This window comes from Acanthochromis polyacanthus, chromosome 5 (genome assembly GCF_021347895.1).
Source record: "Acanthochromis polyacanthus isolate Apoly-LR-REF ecotype Palm Island chromosome 5, KAUST_Apoly_ChrSc, whole genome shotgun sequence".
Classification (NCBI taxonomy): domain Eukaryota; kingdom Metazoa; phylum Chordata; class Actinopteri; family Pomacentridae; genus Acanthochromis; species Acanthochromis polyacanthus.
The window spans coordinates 23,003,855-23,016,425 of record NC_067117.1 but is presented as its reverse complement, the minus strand read 5'-3'; the positions used below and the strand labels follow the sequence as shown (position 1 = coordinate 23,016,425).

Here is a 12,571-nt window from a genome sequence, read left to right as displayed (position 1 = left end):
TAGTGGAGAACTAGTAAAATAAGGAGGTCTGCTGTGTCCTTGAACTAATTCAATCCTTTGTGGGAGTACAGCAAAGATGGAAGTTTCCCCTGAAACAAAACTTAACAAGCAGTTAGCATTTAGCTACCAGAGTTTTAGTTCAAATCAGGTGGAAGACGGTTCATCATCCATTGACTTGAATAGAAAACATGGTGAGAGAAAGAGTGTAAACATTCTGTTTTAGAGATGCTGCTGTATTTGTCTCCTGCTGATTTGATCTTGCCATGATGCTAATTTGCAACACTGGAGGTGTAAATCACTGATTAGATGTCAAGGAAGAACAGAGACAGGATCTATTGACCCAAACGATCCAAGAAAAAACATTTACGTCTTTGCAAGTATTTAAAGCTTTCAATTTGGTTTCCTTGCTCCTGCCACAGATCCCATCCCTCTGAAGCAGCTGGTCTCTGGTAGCCCAAATCCGTCTGACCAACATCTGTCCAACATCAAAGAGACAGATGACTTGTCCAGCGGGGACACACCTGTTCCTGTCTATGTTGTGTCAATCATTATTGCAGCTGGAGTGACCTTTGCATTGATCCTGCAGATTTACCTGGGTGGAGGTTTGGTATGTCATACCATTGCATTTGCAAGTCAAACCACTTGCATCACTGCATTATTCATCCTCAATACTGCTGCTCCACAGGCCTCCATAAATGGTGCGCTGGTGTCGGATCATGAGCGCTGCACTGCACTCGGTCAAAGAGTCCTTCAGGACGGTGGATCCAGCGTGGATGCAGCTGTGGCTGGTGTCCTGTGTCTGGGTGTTGTGCATCCACATGTGTCAGGTGTTGGTGGGTATGTCACTCACTTATTCTTGACAGGATTTCTGCAAAATATACACAAAAGATCATAAACTGATCCTTGTTTATTCCTTTCTGTAGGGGAGGAGTGATGCTGGTTCATGACATCCATAAGAATGAGACCAGGGTGATAAATTTTCAGGGGACTGCACCTAAAACATTCAGAAAGGAGATGCTGCATAATGTTTCAGGGCTTAAGGTAATATGAAGGTCAAGATGGGGGCACTATTCATGATTTTAATCACTTAGTATTCATTATCTGTATTCAGGCAGGGCTGCAGGTTGGAGTGCCTGGCATGCTCAAGGGGCTACAGCATGCTCACAGCCTCTACGGCAGGTAAGAGAATAGAGAAGAGAAAGTTTTCCGGTATTTAGTGCTTTGGTCAAACATGTAATATCACAGATTCACTGCAGTCTGTCTTGGGAGGATGTTGTCAGCAGAGCTGCAGATGTAGCCAGAGAAGGTTTCACTGTGACAGACAGTCTTGGTGAGTCAAACTATTTCTCGTTTCTCACTTAATAATTTTACCAGAGAATGATAAACGAGGAATTAATTTGTCATCTTCTATAGCTGACGCAATATCAAAGGTGGAAAGTGAGCAGCTGTCCCAACGCTTCAGGGACATTTTCATCCCAGAAGGCCGAGCTCTGCGTGCTGGATCATTTGTGAGGATTCCTGGTCTGTCAGGAGTCTTGGAGGCTGGTTTGTTGAATTTCTACTATGGGAACTTATCACAAGAGATAGAGGATGAGGTGACTGACATCCACACATTAAATGATCTGATATCAAGGGTAAATTTACTGTGTGAAATGTGTCCTGAGTCTGGAGTTCTGTTTCCATACAAAGGTACGAGCAAATGGAGGCGTCCTGAGCAGAGAAGACATCAGTAACTACAGCGTGGAGGTAGAACAACCACTTGAAGTCCAGTACAGCGGTACAGACAACATGTTTTATACAGGTGACTAAAACAAATGTAGATGTAATCTTGATTGCTTTATTTACTATCTGTTACTTTTGTCTTAGACTATATAATTCAAGTTCCTCCACCTCCATCTGCTGGTGCAGCGCTGATATCAGCTCTCAACATTTTAAGTGAGAACAATATCACAGAAAATCAAACTCACCCCTGGATTGATGAGGTACCGGATTGCAAAATGTCTGTATGTTATCGCCTGTTTGAAATGGTACTTCTCTGACAAAATTTAAATTAATAAAATGTTTTTCCTCCTCATACAGGCTATAAGAGCATCTTTATTTATGACTTATGGGTTAGGTGACCCTAAATATAACTCATTGTTGATGGAGCATCTGAGGTAAAATATACTGCAGCCTTACAATCATTGCTAGGACTACAATTATTATATTTATTGTTGATTAATCAGGCTATACTCTTTATTAAATTACGTGGTTTTTTTTTAGTATAAAATCTCAGAGTAAAAGGTTCTGCTGCTAAATGCAGCATTGCCCAGTCCACAGTCTAAAAATCCCTAATATGCTGTCATGTGTGACAAAGAAAAGCATTAAATCATCAAATTTGAGGAGCTGGAACTCAACAATATGTGCATTTTTTTTTCAATGAAATGAGTCATTGACGTTGAAAATGAATTTTACAGTCAATTAATTTCTCTGTTCACTTGCTCTAATTACACCTAAATCCTGATATTTTGACATTTTGGTGTTGGATCTGTCTGTCATTTCAGATAGCAGTGCTGCTACATTGCCTCTGTTTTTAATCTGTGAAATATCCCGGCAAAATTTTAAGAATTTCAGTTTTGCATCCCCAATAACTAAAAAAGTAAACTTGCACAAAATCTAAGACAGTGCAACAACTTAGTCCTCAATTCTGTCTGATCTGACACAGACTGACTGGTATAATTGCTTATTTTCTTACAGATTTTTTTGCCATTATTTATATTTATTCATCTCTCTGCTCTTACTATAGCAATAATCAGACTGAGCTGCTTCTCCAGAGGATGAATGACTCCCACACACCTCCATCTGACTCCACTGCTCAGTCTCTGCACGCAGTGCTACTGGCTGGACAAGTCATAGTCATGGGACCAGATAACCTCGTGGTCTCTGTTGCAAGGTGATGCTGTTGCCTTCAGTGCGACTCTGATGATTACATCAGGAGGATATGTGCGGTATGGGTGATGTGACATTCTTCTCTTATCTATTGTCTTTATGATCTTGCAGTTCCTTGAACAGGCCATTTGGGAGCAGAATCATAACCCAGTCAGGCATCATCCTCAACAGCCTCCTCCTTGACTGCATCTGGTCAAACAAAACTCAAGGACAGCTTCAAACTCAACAGGTGCAACACTATTACGAATCATATTAAATAAAATCACTCAAATACAAGGCTTTATCTTCATTTGTACTCTAGAAAAACAGTGCAGACTCAGAAGAGAGACCCCTATTGTTACTAATGCCCATAATAATGGTGCCGGCTTGGCGTAAATGTGGCATCTACACGGCACTCAGCAGCTCAGGTGGACAAAATGTTCTACATACAGTCACTCAGGTTTGATCTCCGTGCATTAATATTACTATTAAATTGAATTCAGAGGGTTTTTTTTCATGAAAACATTTAACACACAGACTATTTGTGTCCTCAAGGTGCTGACCAGTGCTCTACTCCTCCATAAAGAGACAAACGACAGCCTGAGAGGAGTCCAGCCTCAAAGAAACAGTCTTCTTGTTGACTGTAAGTATGACATCATACTTAGTAGTTGACCTTTAGCGCTGTTATATTTGATCTGTTAGTAACTTCCTCCTTTCACAATTCTCTCCCATTAGCTGCGTCTCCAGAGGAAAGTGTGCAGTTTGTTCATGCAAAGGGACACGTAGTTCAGAGAGGGAAGACTAACTCTGCTGTCCAGGGGATCCAGAGGAAGGAAAATATCATTCAGGTCATAAAAGTCTGAGAGTTTAGTGTAGTGTAATTGTTCTCATGGACTTTACTTTTACATATAAATATTCACAGAGCTGTTTTTTGCTGCCTTTGTGATAATAAATGTTGTGTGGTGATGTCTATTGATATGAGTCACTGGCTAAAAACAACTACTTTCTAATTAAAGAAAGCAACTGTTCATGTTAATTGTTTGGCTTAAAGAAATATTCTCATCCTGTGAGAATATACCCACTGGTATTTTGTCATATATTTATGGATAAAAGAGCTAACCAAAGATTGGATGCTGGTTGAGGAAACTTGGCCTCTATGCTTGAAGAAAATGAGGGCTGTTATGTAAAACTGATGCAGTGAAGATAGTGTCAGACATGCAGGCCGACGGCATCTCAAGGTGGAACATGTCACATGTGTTCAGTCTGGACAAACATGTCACTCAGAGCGTTAGTTACTGTCAACAAATTTACTAACTTCTAGCTCCGATGTGTAACCTAATGTTCCAGTAATGAGATATGGCGACCTCCCGTGTGTGGGTTTTAACATGAAAACAACCTGAGAAATCGAACTGGAGTTTCTTTGCTTATGTTAAGACTGAGGAGACTGTGCAGCTGATGCAGGAAACAACAAGTTATATGAGACAAGCAAAGGCAGAAACAAAACTTCACGTTCTGTCCCAGTCAAAAGTGACAGATACAGCGTAACCTGCATGGCAATATTAACCCTTGTATTGTCCTGTGGGTCAAAACTGACACGTCGCAAAGTTTGAACATGTGGGAAAAAAAAAAAAGATTTTCACAGTGAAACTGCTGATGTCCACATTTCCAACATTTTTGGCAAATTTTTGAACATTTTTTGGTGGGGAAAAAGAAATGTTTCTTAAGAACATTCACAAAAAATCAACCAAAATCCAGCAAATTTCACTGGGTTTTGGCTGATTTTTTGTGAATGTTTTTAAAGAAAATATTTGAAGTTTTATTGATATGTATGTAATCCTTTTAGATATTTTTAGAATTTTTTTACTCATTTTTTGAAAATATTTCCAAGAATTTTCTTGCAAAATTTGGGGGATTTTTTTTAAATAAAATTTTAATCAAAACTTTTAAGGAATTATTGGAATTTTCTTCCTGAAGGTTTTGCATATTTTCAGAAAATTGGGGATTTTTTTCCTGAATATTTGGATTTTTTTCAGACAAGGAAACAATATTTTTTTGGTGCTCATAAATGAAGACAACAGGAGGGTTAACACAATATGTCTGCATTTGGCTTAAAACTCCAAATAAATCTAATATGGCAACATTTGGAGTAGAAAATGTTGATTTTTGTAAAAGTGCACAGGATACATTTATTAAACTTAAAATTTCTATTTATTTATACTTTTAATGATTCATTCAAACATAAAAACAATCATACCCAATAAGGTCAACCTCATCTGACTGCAGATTGATAAGGAGCCTGCAGTCAGCTGATTTCTGCAACGAAGCTGGATGCGTGTCAATCTGCAACCAAGTCATGAGAGAGGTGCAGACAGATCTGGCTGGGGGCGGAGAGGCTTAGTGGGCGTTGTCGGTCACACGCAGGTCATTATTTAAACACCTGCGGCTCGAAGTCTGGTTTTCAGTACAAGCCAGGATCTGTGGAGTCGCAGACAGTTGTGTGTAATCAACTCAAGCGGATTAACCGAGCGCGGATGAATACTTTGTGATAAATGAAAACAGTAAGTAGGTGTTTTTTATGTTTCTAAAGCTAAAGTTAGTCTCTATTTAGAGATTTGTTAGAATAAAGTTAGATTGCAGGAAGTTTGTTTAAAGAGGTGCAGCATCCTGATCCAGCTGGTTTAGTTAATTATTAGACAGAACGAAGTTCTGCATTATTTTTTTTTGTCATGGATCATGTGTTAGTGACGCACAGTGACCAGTCTACTCCCTACTTCTTCTAGTTTACTTCTGTTTTGTGTCTACAGGTTTACTCCTTCGTTACGCGTAAAATCAGCCTCGAACCGGTTTAACAGACTGTACTGGAGGAAACAAGGGGTCTTAATGGAGCCCATAACCGCAGTAAATGAGAAGTTCTTCATTGTCATACGGGGGAAGTCGAGGAAAGGCTTCTGCCGGGGATGTATCGGTCGTGTGGAGGCAGAGACGCAGCGCGGAGAGCTGATGGGGCTCCTGTACAGCAGCAGCAGCGCAGGGAGCCCGAAGAGCGGCGGCATCGTGCGGAGAGAGGACACGTACCCGCTGAGCAGACACCAGGCGCAGCTCCTGCTCTTTGTCACCTCCACAAGCAAACGCCTGGAGCTGCTGTGCAACCCGCAGCTGTTCTCAGCCATCTGCGAGCTGACTCAGGACGACCTGGTGGTGGTGAAGCACAAGAAGGGACACCTGCCCGGCCTGGTGAAGAACCTGATGCAGATCGGAAGGAAAGAGAACAAAGACGATTTGCACATGCTCGGATTTGAGGTGGAATTTGTGGTGCGTAAAGTTGGTTTTATTATTTTGCAGCATCAGAGTGTAGGTGAAGTTCAAGATTGTGGATGTATAATATAAATATATTTAGGTTACAGTGAATATAAATACAAAATCTCCACTGATCTGATGTTTGGGTCAAGTTATCGGTTAAAAGATTGCCAAGAGATGTGCTGTCATCAAAATACACATGCGTTTGTGTTCTGTACATCTGACTGTACAACATGTGAGGGACACCTCCTTAAACGGTCTTCATTCTTGATGGTTTGGTCAATATTTGTGCAATACTTCTGTTTCCCATCTGAATAGAGGAACCATAAACTGTCACTGAAACAGAAAATGCTGTCAAGATGCATTTTCACATTGATTTTTGCACAAAGTTACTTTTGTAATGTTGAATTCAAATTATTTTTAAATGCCCATTTTGATACCCAAATTTCCCCTATGCTTGTTGGTTGTCTTGCTTTGAACTAACTCTTTTCTTTGTCTCCTTCATAGGACAGTGATCACAATTTGTCATCCAAGAAACCTGCACCTCTGCCCCTATTCAGCGCTGCAGAGATCGTCCAGGTGGTCCCATCGTACTCCGTCCCCCTCGGACTGTGCTGGAAAGACGGCAAATATGGGAGTGAGTAAAAGGGTCAAAGCTTATGTTTCATACATCATCAGCATGTGACCTTTCTGAGCCACATGATAATTCAGCATTGAGATTCTTGATTTTTATCGAATTAATTTTTCTTGCATAATCATACAAAACGTGTTACAGTTTTGATGCAAAAAAACTAAACCTCTGTCATCCTGAAGACCAAACGGCAAATAAAATCAAGAAATTTCCATTTATTTATCAAACACATGTGACCCTAGAGGGGACACAGAGGAATCAGACCCAGTACACAACTGGAAAAGCTGGTTCTGTAGCTTTGGAATGCAGAAAAGTGGAGTCATCACATGGTCTGGCATTTTGCACATTGTGCACCATAAAGTGTCTGCATACCTTATATGTAGACCTGTGCTGTGTTAGCTGGAGGTCAATCTGATGAGGCAGCATGTGACAAACCTCAAAAAAATGTCTCATGACTCTCTAATCACCGGCATCTTCACCCCCCACAGGTCTGAACAGAAAGGCAGTTACACGCATCAACTCTATGCCAAATATTGGCTCTCGCTTACGACAAGCCGCAGAGAACCACACGGAGCAGAGTGTCATTCAGAACCAACGTCTGAGCACATCTCATGCTCCTCTGGAGGTGGGATCCATGGTGGAGGTGGTTTCCAACTCAGGGATCACAGTGTACGGGGTCATCCGGTGGTTGGGGATTCTTGGAGGAAAAGCGGCTGAATGGGCTGGGATTGAACTGGTGAGAAAATGGTTTTGCACAGCTATGTTTTCTGTCAGCTTCGGCTCTCTGTCATGTTTATTGTACATCTTATTGTTTCAGGACTATGAGGTGAACGGCTGCTCTGATGGGACATATGGAAGTCAGAGATATTTCACCTGCAAAGGAAGCAGGGCTTTGTTTGTCCCCATCACAAAGTGCAGCCCTGATAGCAGGTTTGTCTGCCTGTCTACAGAAGGACAGACCCTCAAACCCACTGAAACACCTCCAGGTGAGACAAATCTCCTGTTGTGGTGGAACATGCAAACACAAGCCATTAAAATTTACACCTTGCACATGTTGAAATTATTTTTTTTTAAATCGGTTAACCTCATATTTTATAAAAGATTATCAGAGTGTAATTTTACGTTCCAGAGTAAAATGAAGCTTTTCATTTAACATCTGTCAGAGTTGTCTATTTGGACTGTGGTGGATTGCATTTCACACATAAATGAATGTGCTGCACAGGAATGTTTTGCAGATTGAACTTTTGATCAGGGTGCCTGCATTATTGGTGTTATGTAAAGTTATTACATAAAGCTTTCAGGGTAGATGTTTTAAATTCCTGCTGTTGTCCGTCAAGTATACTTGTGCATCACAATTTCTGCCTTTGGCAAAAATAAGTAAAATTATGTCAGTGACACTCAGAACAATGCTCGCTTTGTGACACACTTTTTTTTTTTTTTTTTTTTTTTTTAGTGGAATTTGTTTGTCAGGCCTGGGACACATTAATCATTATCCTAAAAGAAATGTGTGATAGTTCAGTTGGCCTGGTGTTTAGGCTAAAGCTGCCGGTGAAATAGTAAGTTCTGTGTTCAACTGTCATTTAATCCATTTTTTTGTACATTTCCTTGCTCTCTTCAGTTCCTCCATTTGACGACTCTGAAGAGGATGCACCACCTGTCCCTGAATCAGAGGCTTTGTCGTTGTTGGTGGGAAGAATGAAAGGGATTCAGGGTCATATTAATTCCTGTTACCTCGATGCCACACTCTTCAGGTAAAACCAGTTCAGATCTTCAGGGTGTTTCTCATGTAACACGTTGCAACAATCGCAGCTCAGCTTACTTTATTCTAATATTATCTAGAGTAACTTTATTTAGAGGAGATCTTGTACAACCAAATGAGCATGGCATACTGTATTCAGATAAGTTGGTAAATACAATGCGGTTTTCTCTCATCAGTTTGTTTAGTTCATCTGTGACCCTGGATCGCATCTGCCAGATTCCTGCAGACACAGAGCAACCCATATCCTGCACTCTGAGAACAATAGTCAACCGTTTACGCAGGTATCAACACCACCATCAAGACTGTTTATCAAGGGCATGTTGACTTTTTATGTAATTTGAACTGGTGTACATGTCCTCTTGTTGTCTGCACTGATCAGCCACAACATTAAAACCATCTGTATGAAATGTAAAGCATAAGGTCTCACCTACATGACCACCTGACCTCTCAATGGTGTTATATGGTATCAGAAGCTACAACGTTAGCTGTACGTTGTTTAAGTTGTGCACTGGATTGAAATCTGAACAGTGTTTGCAGTGTGACAGGGAGAGTCACCCTGCTGATAGAAGCCACTGCCACCAGGGAAAACTGTTGCAGCTAAAGGGTATATGTAGGTAGATGATATGTCTACTAATGCACGGTTTCCCAGTAGAACATTGCCATAAGCATCGCACTAGCATGCCCTCTTCTCATTGTGTATCCTGCTGCCATCTTTGACCTATACAAACACAACCGACTGTGCACATTATTTCCTCTGATCAGACCACCTTCTTCCAATTGCTCCATGGTCAAATTCTTACTCTAATGTGCCCATTATAGGTATATGTAAGTGTGTCACTTGCTAGTATGACATCATTCCATCATGGCATCATTAGGGGTTTTACCTGCTTAGGTAGATTAGCTCCTCTGTTGGCTCAAACCACAAAAGGCCAGCCTTCATTCTCCACATTCAGCCCTGGGAGTCCATAACCACTTTTGTCAGCTACAAACCACTACATACCCAAAAAATCCACAAGACCTGCTGTCTTGCCATCACAATTTGCCCATCTTTCCTGTTTCCAACACATCATTTTCAAGACCTGACTGTTGACTTGCCACCTAATGTTTTCCACCACATTACTGTGGCTGATGGTGTGCGTCCCCATGAAGGGGAGATTTTATATTCAGGAGCTTAAGTACAGTTATGTAATATTTAGGTGTCTTTCATCTGTTTCTGCCACTGTATCTTGATGTTTTATTCAATGAGCATTCCTATCATTGCCAAACTGATAACTGACTGATTTATTGCAGACAAGGGTTCGTGCCAGCCGAGAGTGTGATGAACTTTCGGAAACAACTTGGCTGTGACACCTTTCGCACAGAGGAGAAAGGTACACACCCATATCTCATAACATGCATTGTTAGTGTATTTTAATTGGCATTTAAAAGGCAATTGCAACTTTAAGCTTCTGTTGTCTGATTTCTTTTTAATTTGCGTTGCTTCTGTCAGACCCAGAGGAGTTCATTACAGTCCTGTTTCAGAAGGTGCTCTGCATGGAGCCACTGCTTAGGCTCAGGTATGATCCTGACCCTCCCAGTGTTGAATATCCGGCTCTACCTGGCTCTGTATAGTTGAGTTACTGAATATGTGTCTGCTTAGGTCGAAACGTGAAAGCTCTCAGGGCGCCTACACCTTCCAGATCTTTCTGGAAAAAGAACAGATGGGGTCGATGCCCACCGTCCAACAGCTGCTGGAAGCCTCTTGCCTGTCAGGTGACCTGAAATTTGAAACGGTGAGTTTTCCTCTGACTGGGAAAGAAGCTAGAGTGGAATTATCAAGTTTTCCTCTACAGTTTTATAACCACCGTATTATTTTTCGTTCCTCAGATCCCTTCCTGTCTAATAGTTCAGATGCCACGATTTGGAAACAAGTACAAGATGTTTCCTCACATCATTCCCTCCACAGAGCTGGACGTCACAGATCTCCTTTACAACTGTAAGGAACAGATATAATCAGCATGCATTCAAATCATACATTCTACTAAACAAATTCTGTATTTCTAAAAAGCTTTGACATGCTTACTGAGATTTTTTTTATTTTTTTTAACAGCTCCAAGGGAATGCTTCATTTGTGGACGCTTGGCAGAGTTTGAATGTCTACAGTGTCTGCCAGATCACAAGATGCAGCCAGGAAGAATCAAACAGTACTGCACAACATGCAACACGCAGGTAAAACTCGCAGCAATTTTAAATATCAGATATCCCACTGATGTAACTTTTTAGTGTGAAACTTAAACTTTCTATTTTTCCTGAAGGTGCACACCCATCCCTTGCGGCAGGATCACTCTCCCAGCGCTCTACCCGTCGCAGCAGATGTGGCTGTCGAAACTCCCGTACCCAGACACACGATGCAGCTGTTTGCGGTGCTCTGCATTCAAACCAGTCACTACGTGTCCTTCGTTAAATACAGCTCTGACCCTCATGCTTGGCTCTTCTTTGACAGCATGGCAGACAGATGTGGTAAGAAGGATCTCGACTTGCTTTATTCATCTGAAGTTATTTTTTTAATTTGAACAAGGAGCATTTTCTTTCATTAGTGACTTTAAATTACCTAAAGAATTCAAGATGTTGCTGTGAGTTGGTTTGGTAACCCATGACTACTATATTTTCTGATAATGCAGCCTCAACAGTGTTAGATAAAGCAGCTGTTGAGAGCAACTCTGACGTCTGTGACTGGCCTTTATCTCTTTCTGAACTGATGTCTAATCTTAAGGCCACCCTTCCTCATAGGTGACGATCAAAGCGGCTACAACATTCCTGAGATCCGAGCTTGTCCAGAGCTGGGCGACTTCCTGTGCCAGTCGGAGGAGGATCTGGCTCGATCCAACCCGTCGAAGGCTCCCGAACTTGTGCACAGACTGCTGTGTGACTCCTACATGTGTTTATACCACAGCGCAGCAACGGAGGTTTCAAAGCCAAACAACTAGAGGCCTTTAATGCATGTGAGGACGAGAACACGGTGTTCCCATAACAGTGCCTTTTAATAACCTTACATTCTGCTTTTCCAGCTTTTGTGCACTTTATTACTTTCAAGTAACAGGAACTTAAATGGATGCTTTTCACATGACAGAAAATTCCTTGATTGTAGCAGATGTTGATGTATAAAGAAAAAAACAGTACTCTTGTTAACGTTGGCTTTTTTTTTTTTTTACTCTTGAATGTCTTTCTGTTACTGATTTATTTATACAAATATTTTTAAAGGGAAAATGCTATATATCTATGATTTTTATTGTTTTTTGTGTGTTATTCGGCAAATTAAAGTCGAGTCATACACTTAATGGGTTTGTGTGGTTTTGCATAATTTTAAATCTTGTTTGTCTTAAATAACTCATTGACACTGGTTTCAAATCACAAACTATGTTCTTTGTTTTCTTCACCCTTTAATGCTCAACATGGGTCAAAAGTGACCCATATTCAATGGAAAATGGGTCTCTTGTCTTATGTGCATCAAAGGGTTAGTACTGATGGGCTGTCCCTTGAAAAGACTTGTTAAAAGCACATGTAGCACCGTATTTAATTTACAGAAAACTGCATTGTATGCGATTTTAAAAACTACACATTACTGGATCTGTAATATAGGCTACAAGAACATTCTGTACACTAAAGACAAACTAAAGCCTTACATTTCTAAGAGGACCGGTTACTCTTGTTTCTAATACCCTCTTGTGGACAGTTTGCTAACTAGTGTGTAATTGTGTGTGTGTGTGTGTATATACAGGCTCATCAACCCACAAAGGTGAGAACATGGTCATAACGCTTATTGCTTGTGTTTATGACATACTCAGAAGACATGGTAGCTTGGACTTAAATGTAACAAATTTTAACTTGCTGCTTTTAATCACCAGTCTAATCTTAAGTTTCACTGTTAAGTGGTCACCTGATGACAAGCTTGGGTATCTCAATAAAAATGCTAGTGTTACATTTTTTTTTTTTTAAAT

The 12,571-nt window shown here is 40.7% G+C and overlaps 2 protein-coding genes across 2 annotated transcripts; both read left to right on the top strand.

Moving 5' to 3' along the window:
• The first annotated feature begins 76 nt into the window (after positions 1-76).
• On the top strand, positions 77-3,907 carry LOC110955272 (glutathione hydrolase 7-like). The gene is made up of 10 exons (XM_051948687.1): positions 77-191; positions 420-837; positions 924-1,041; positions 1,192-1,330; positions 1,414-1,595; positions 1,690-1,777; positions 1,867-1,982; positions 2,796-2,932; positions 3,040-3,550; positions 3,643-3,907. The coding sequence occupies exons 1-9, from the start codon at positions 77-79 to the stop codon at positions 3,182-3,184; spliced, it is 1,458 nt and encodes a 485-aa protein (XP_051804647.1). The 3' UTR covers positions 3,185-3,550; positions 3,643-3,907.
• A 1,424-nt stretch (positions 3,908-5,331) lies between these two features.
• Positions 5,332-11,911, top strand: cyldb (cylindromatosis (turban tumor syndrome), b). Its single transcript, XM_022200209.2, has 14 exons — positions 5,332-5,465; positions 5,712-6,219; positions 6,712-6,841; positions 7,324-7,571; positions 7,653-7,821; positions 8,454-8,586; positions 8,771-8,875; positions 9,885-9,964; positions 10,084-10,150; positions 10,234-10,366; positions 10,461-10,569; positions 10,684-10,802; positions 10,889-11,093; positions 11,364-11,911. The coding sequence occupies exons 2-14, from the start codon at positions 5,788-5,790 to the stop codon at positions 11,558-11,560; spliced, it is 2,127 nt and encodes a 708-aa protein (XP_022055901.2). The 5' UTR covers positions 5,332-5,465; positions 5,712-5,787; the 3' UTR covers positions 11,561-11,911.
• The last annotated feature ends 660 nt before the right edge of the window (positions 11,912-12,571 follow it).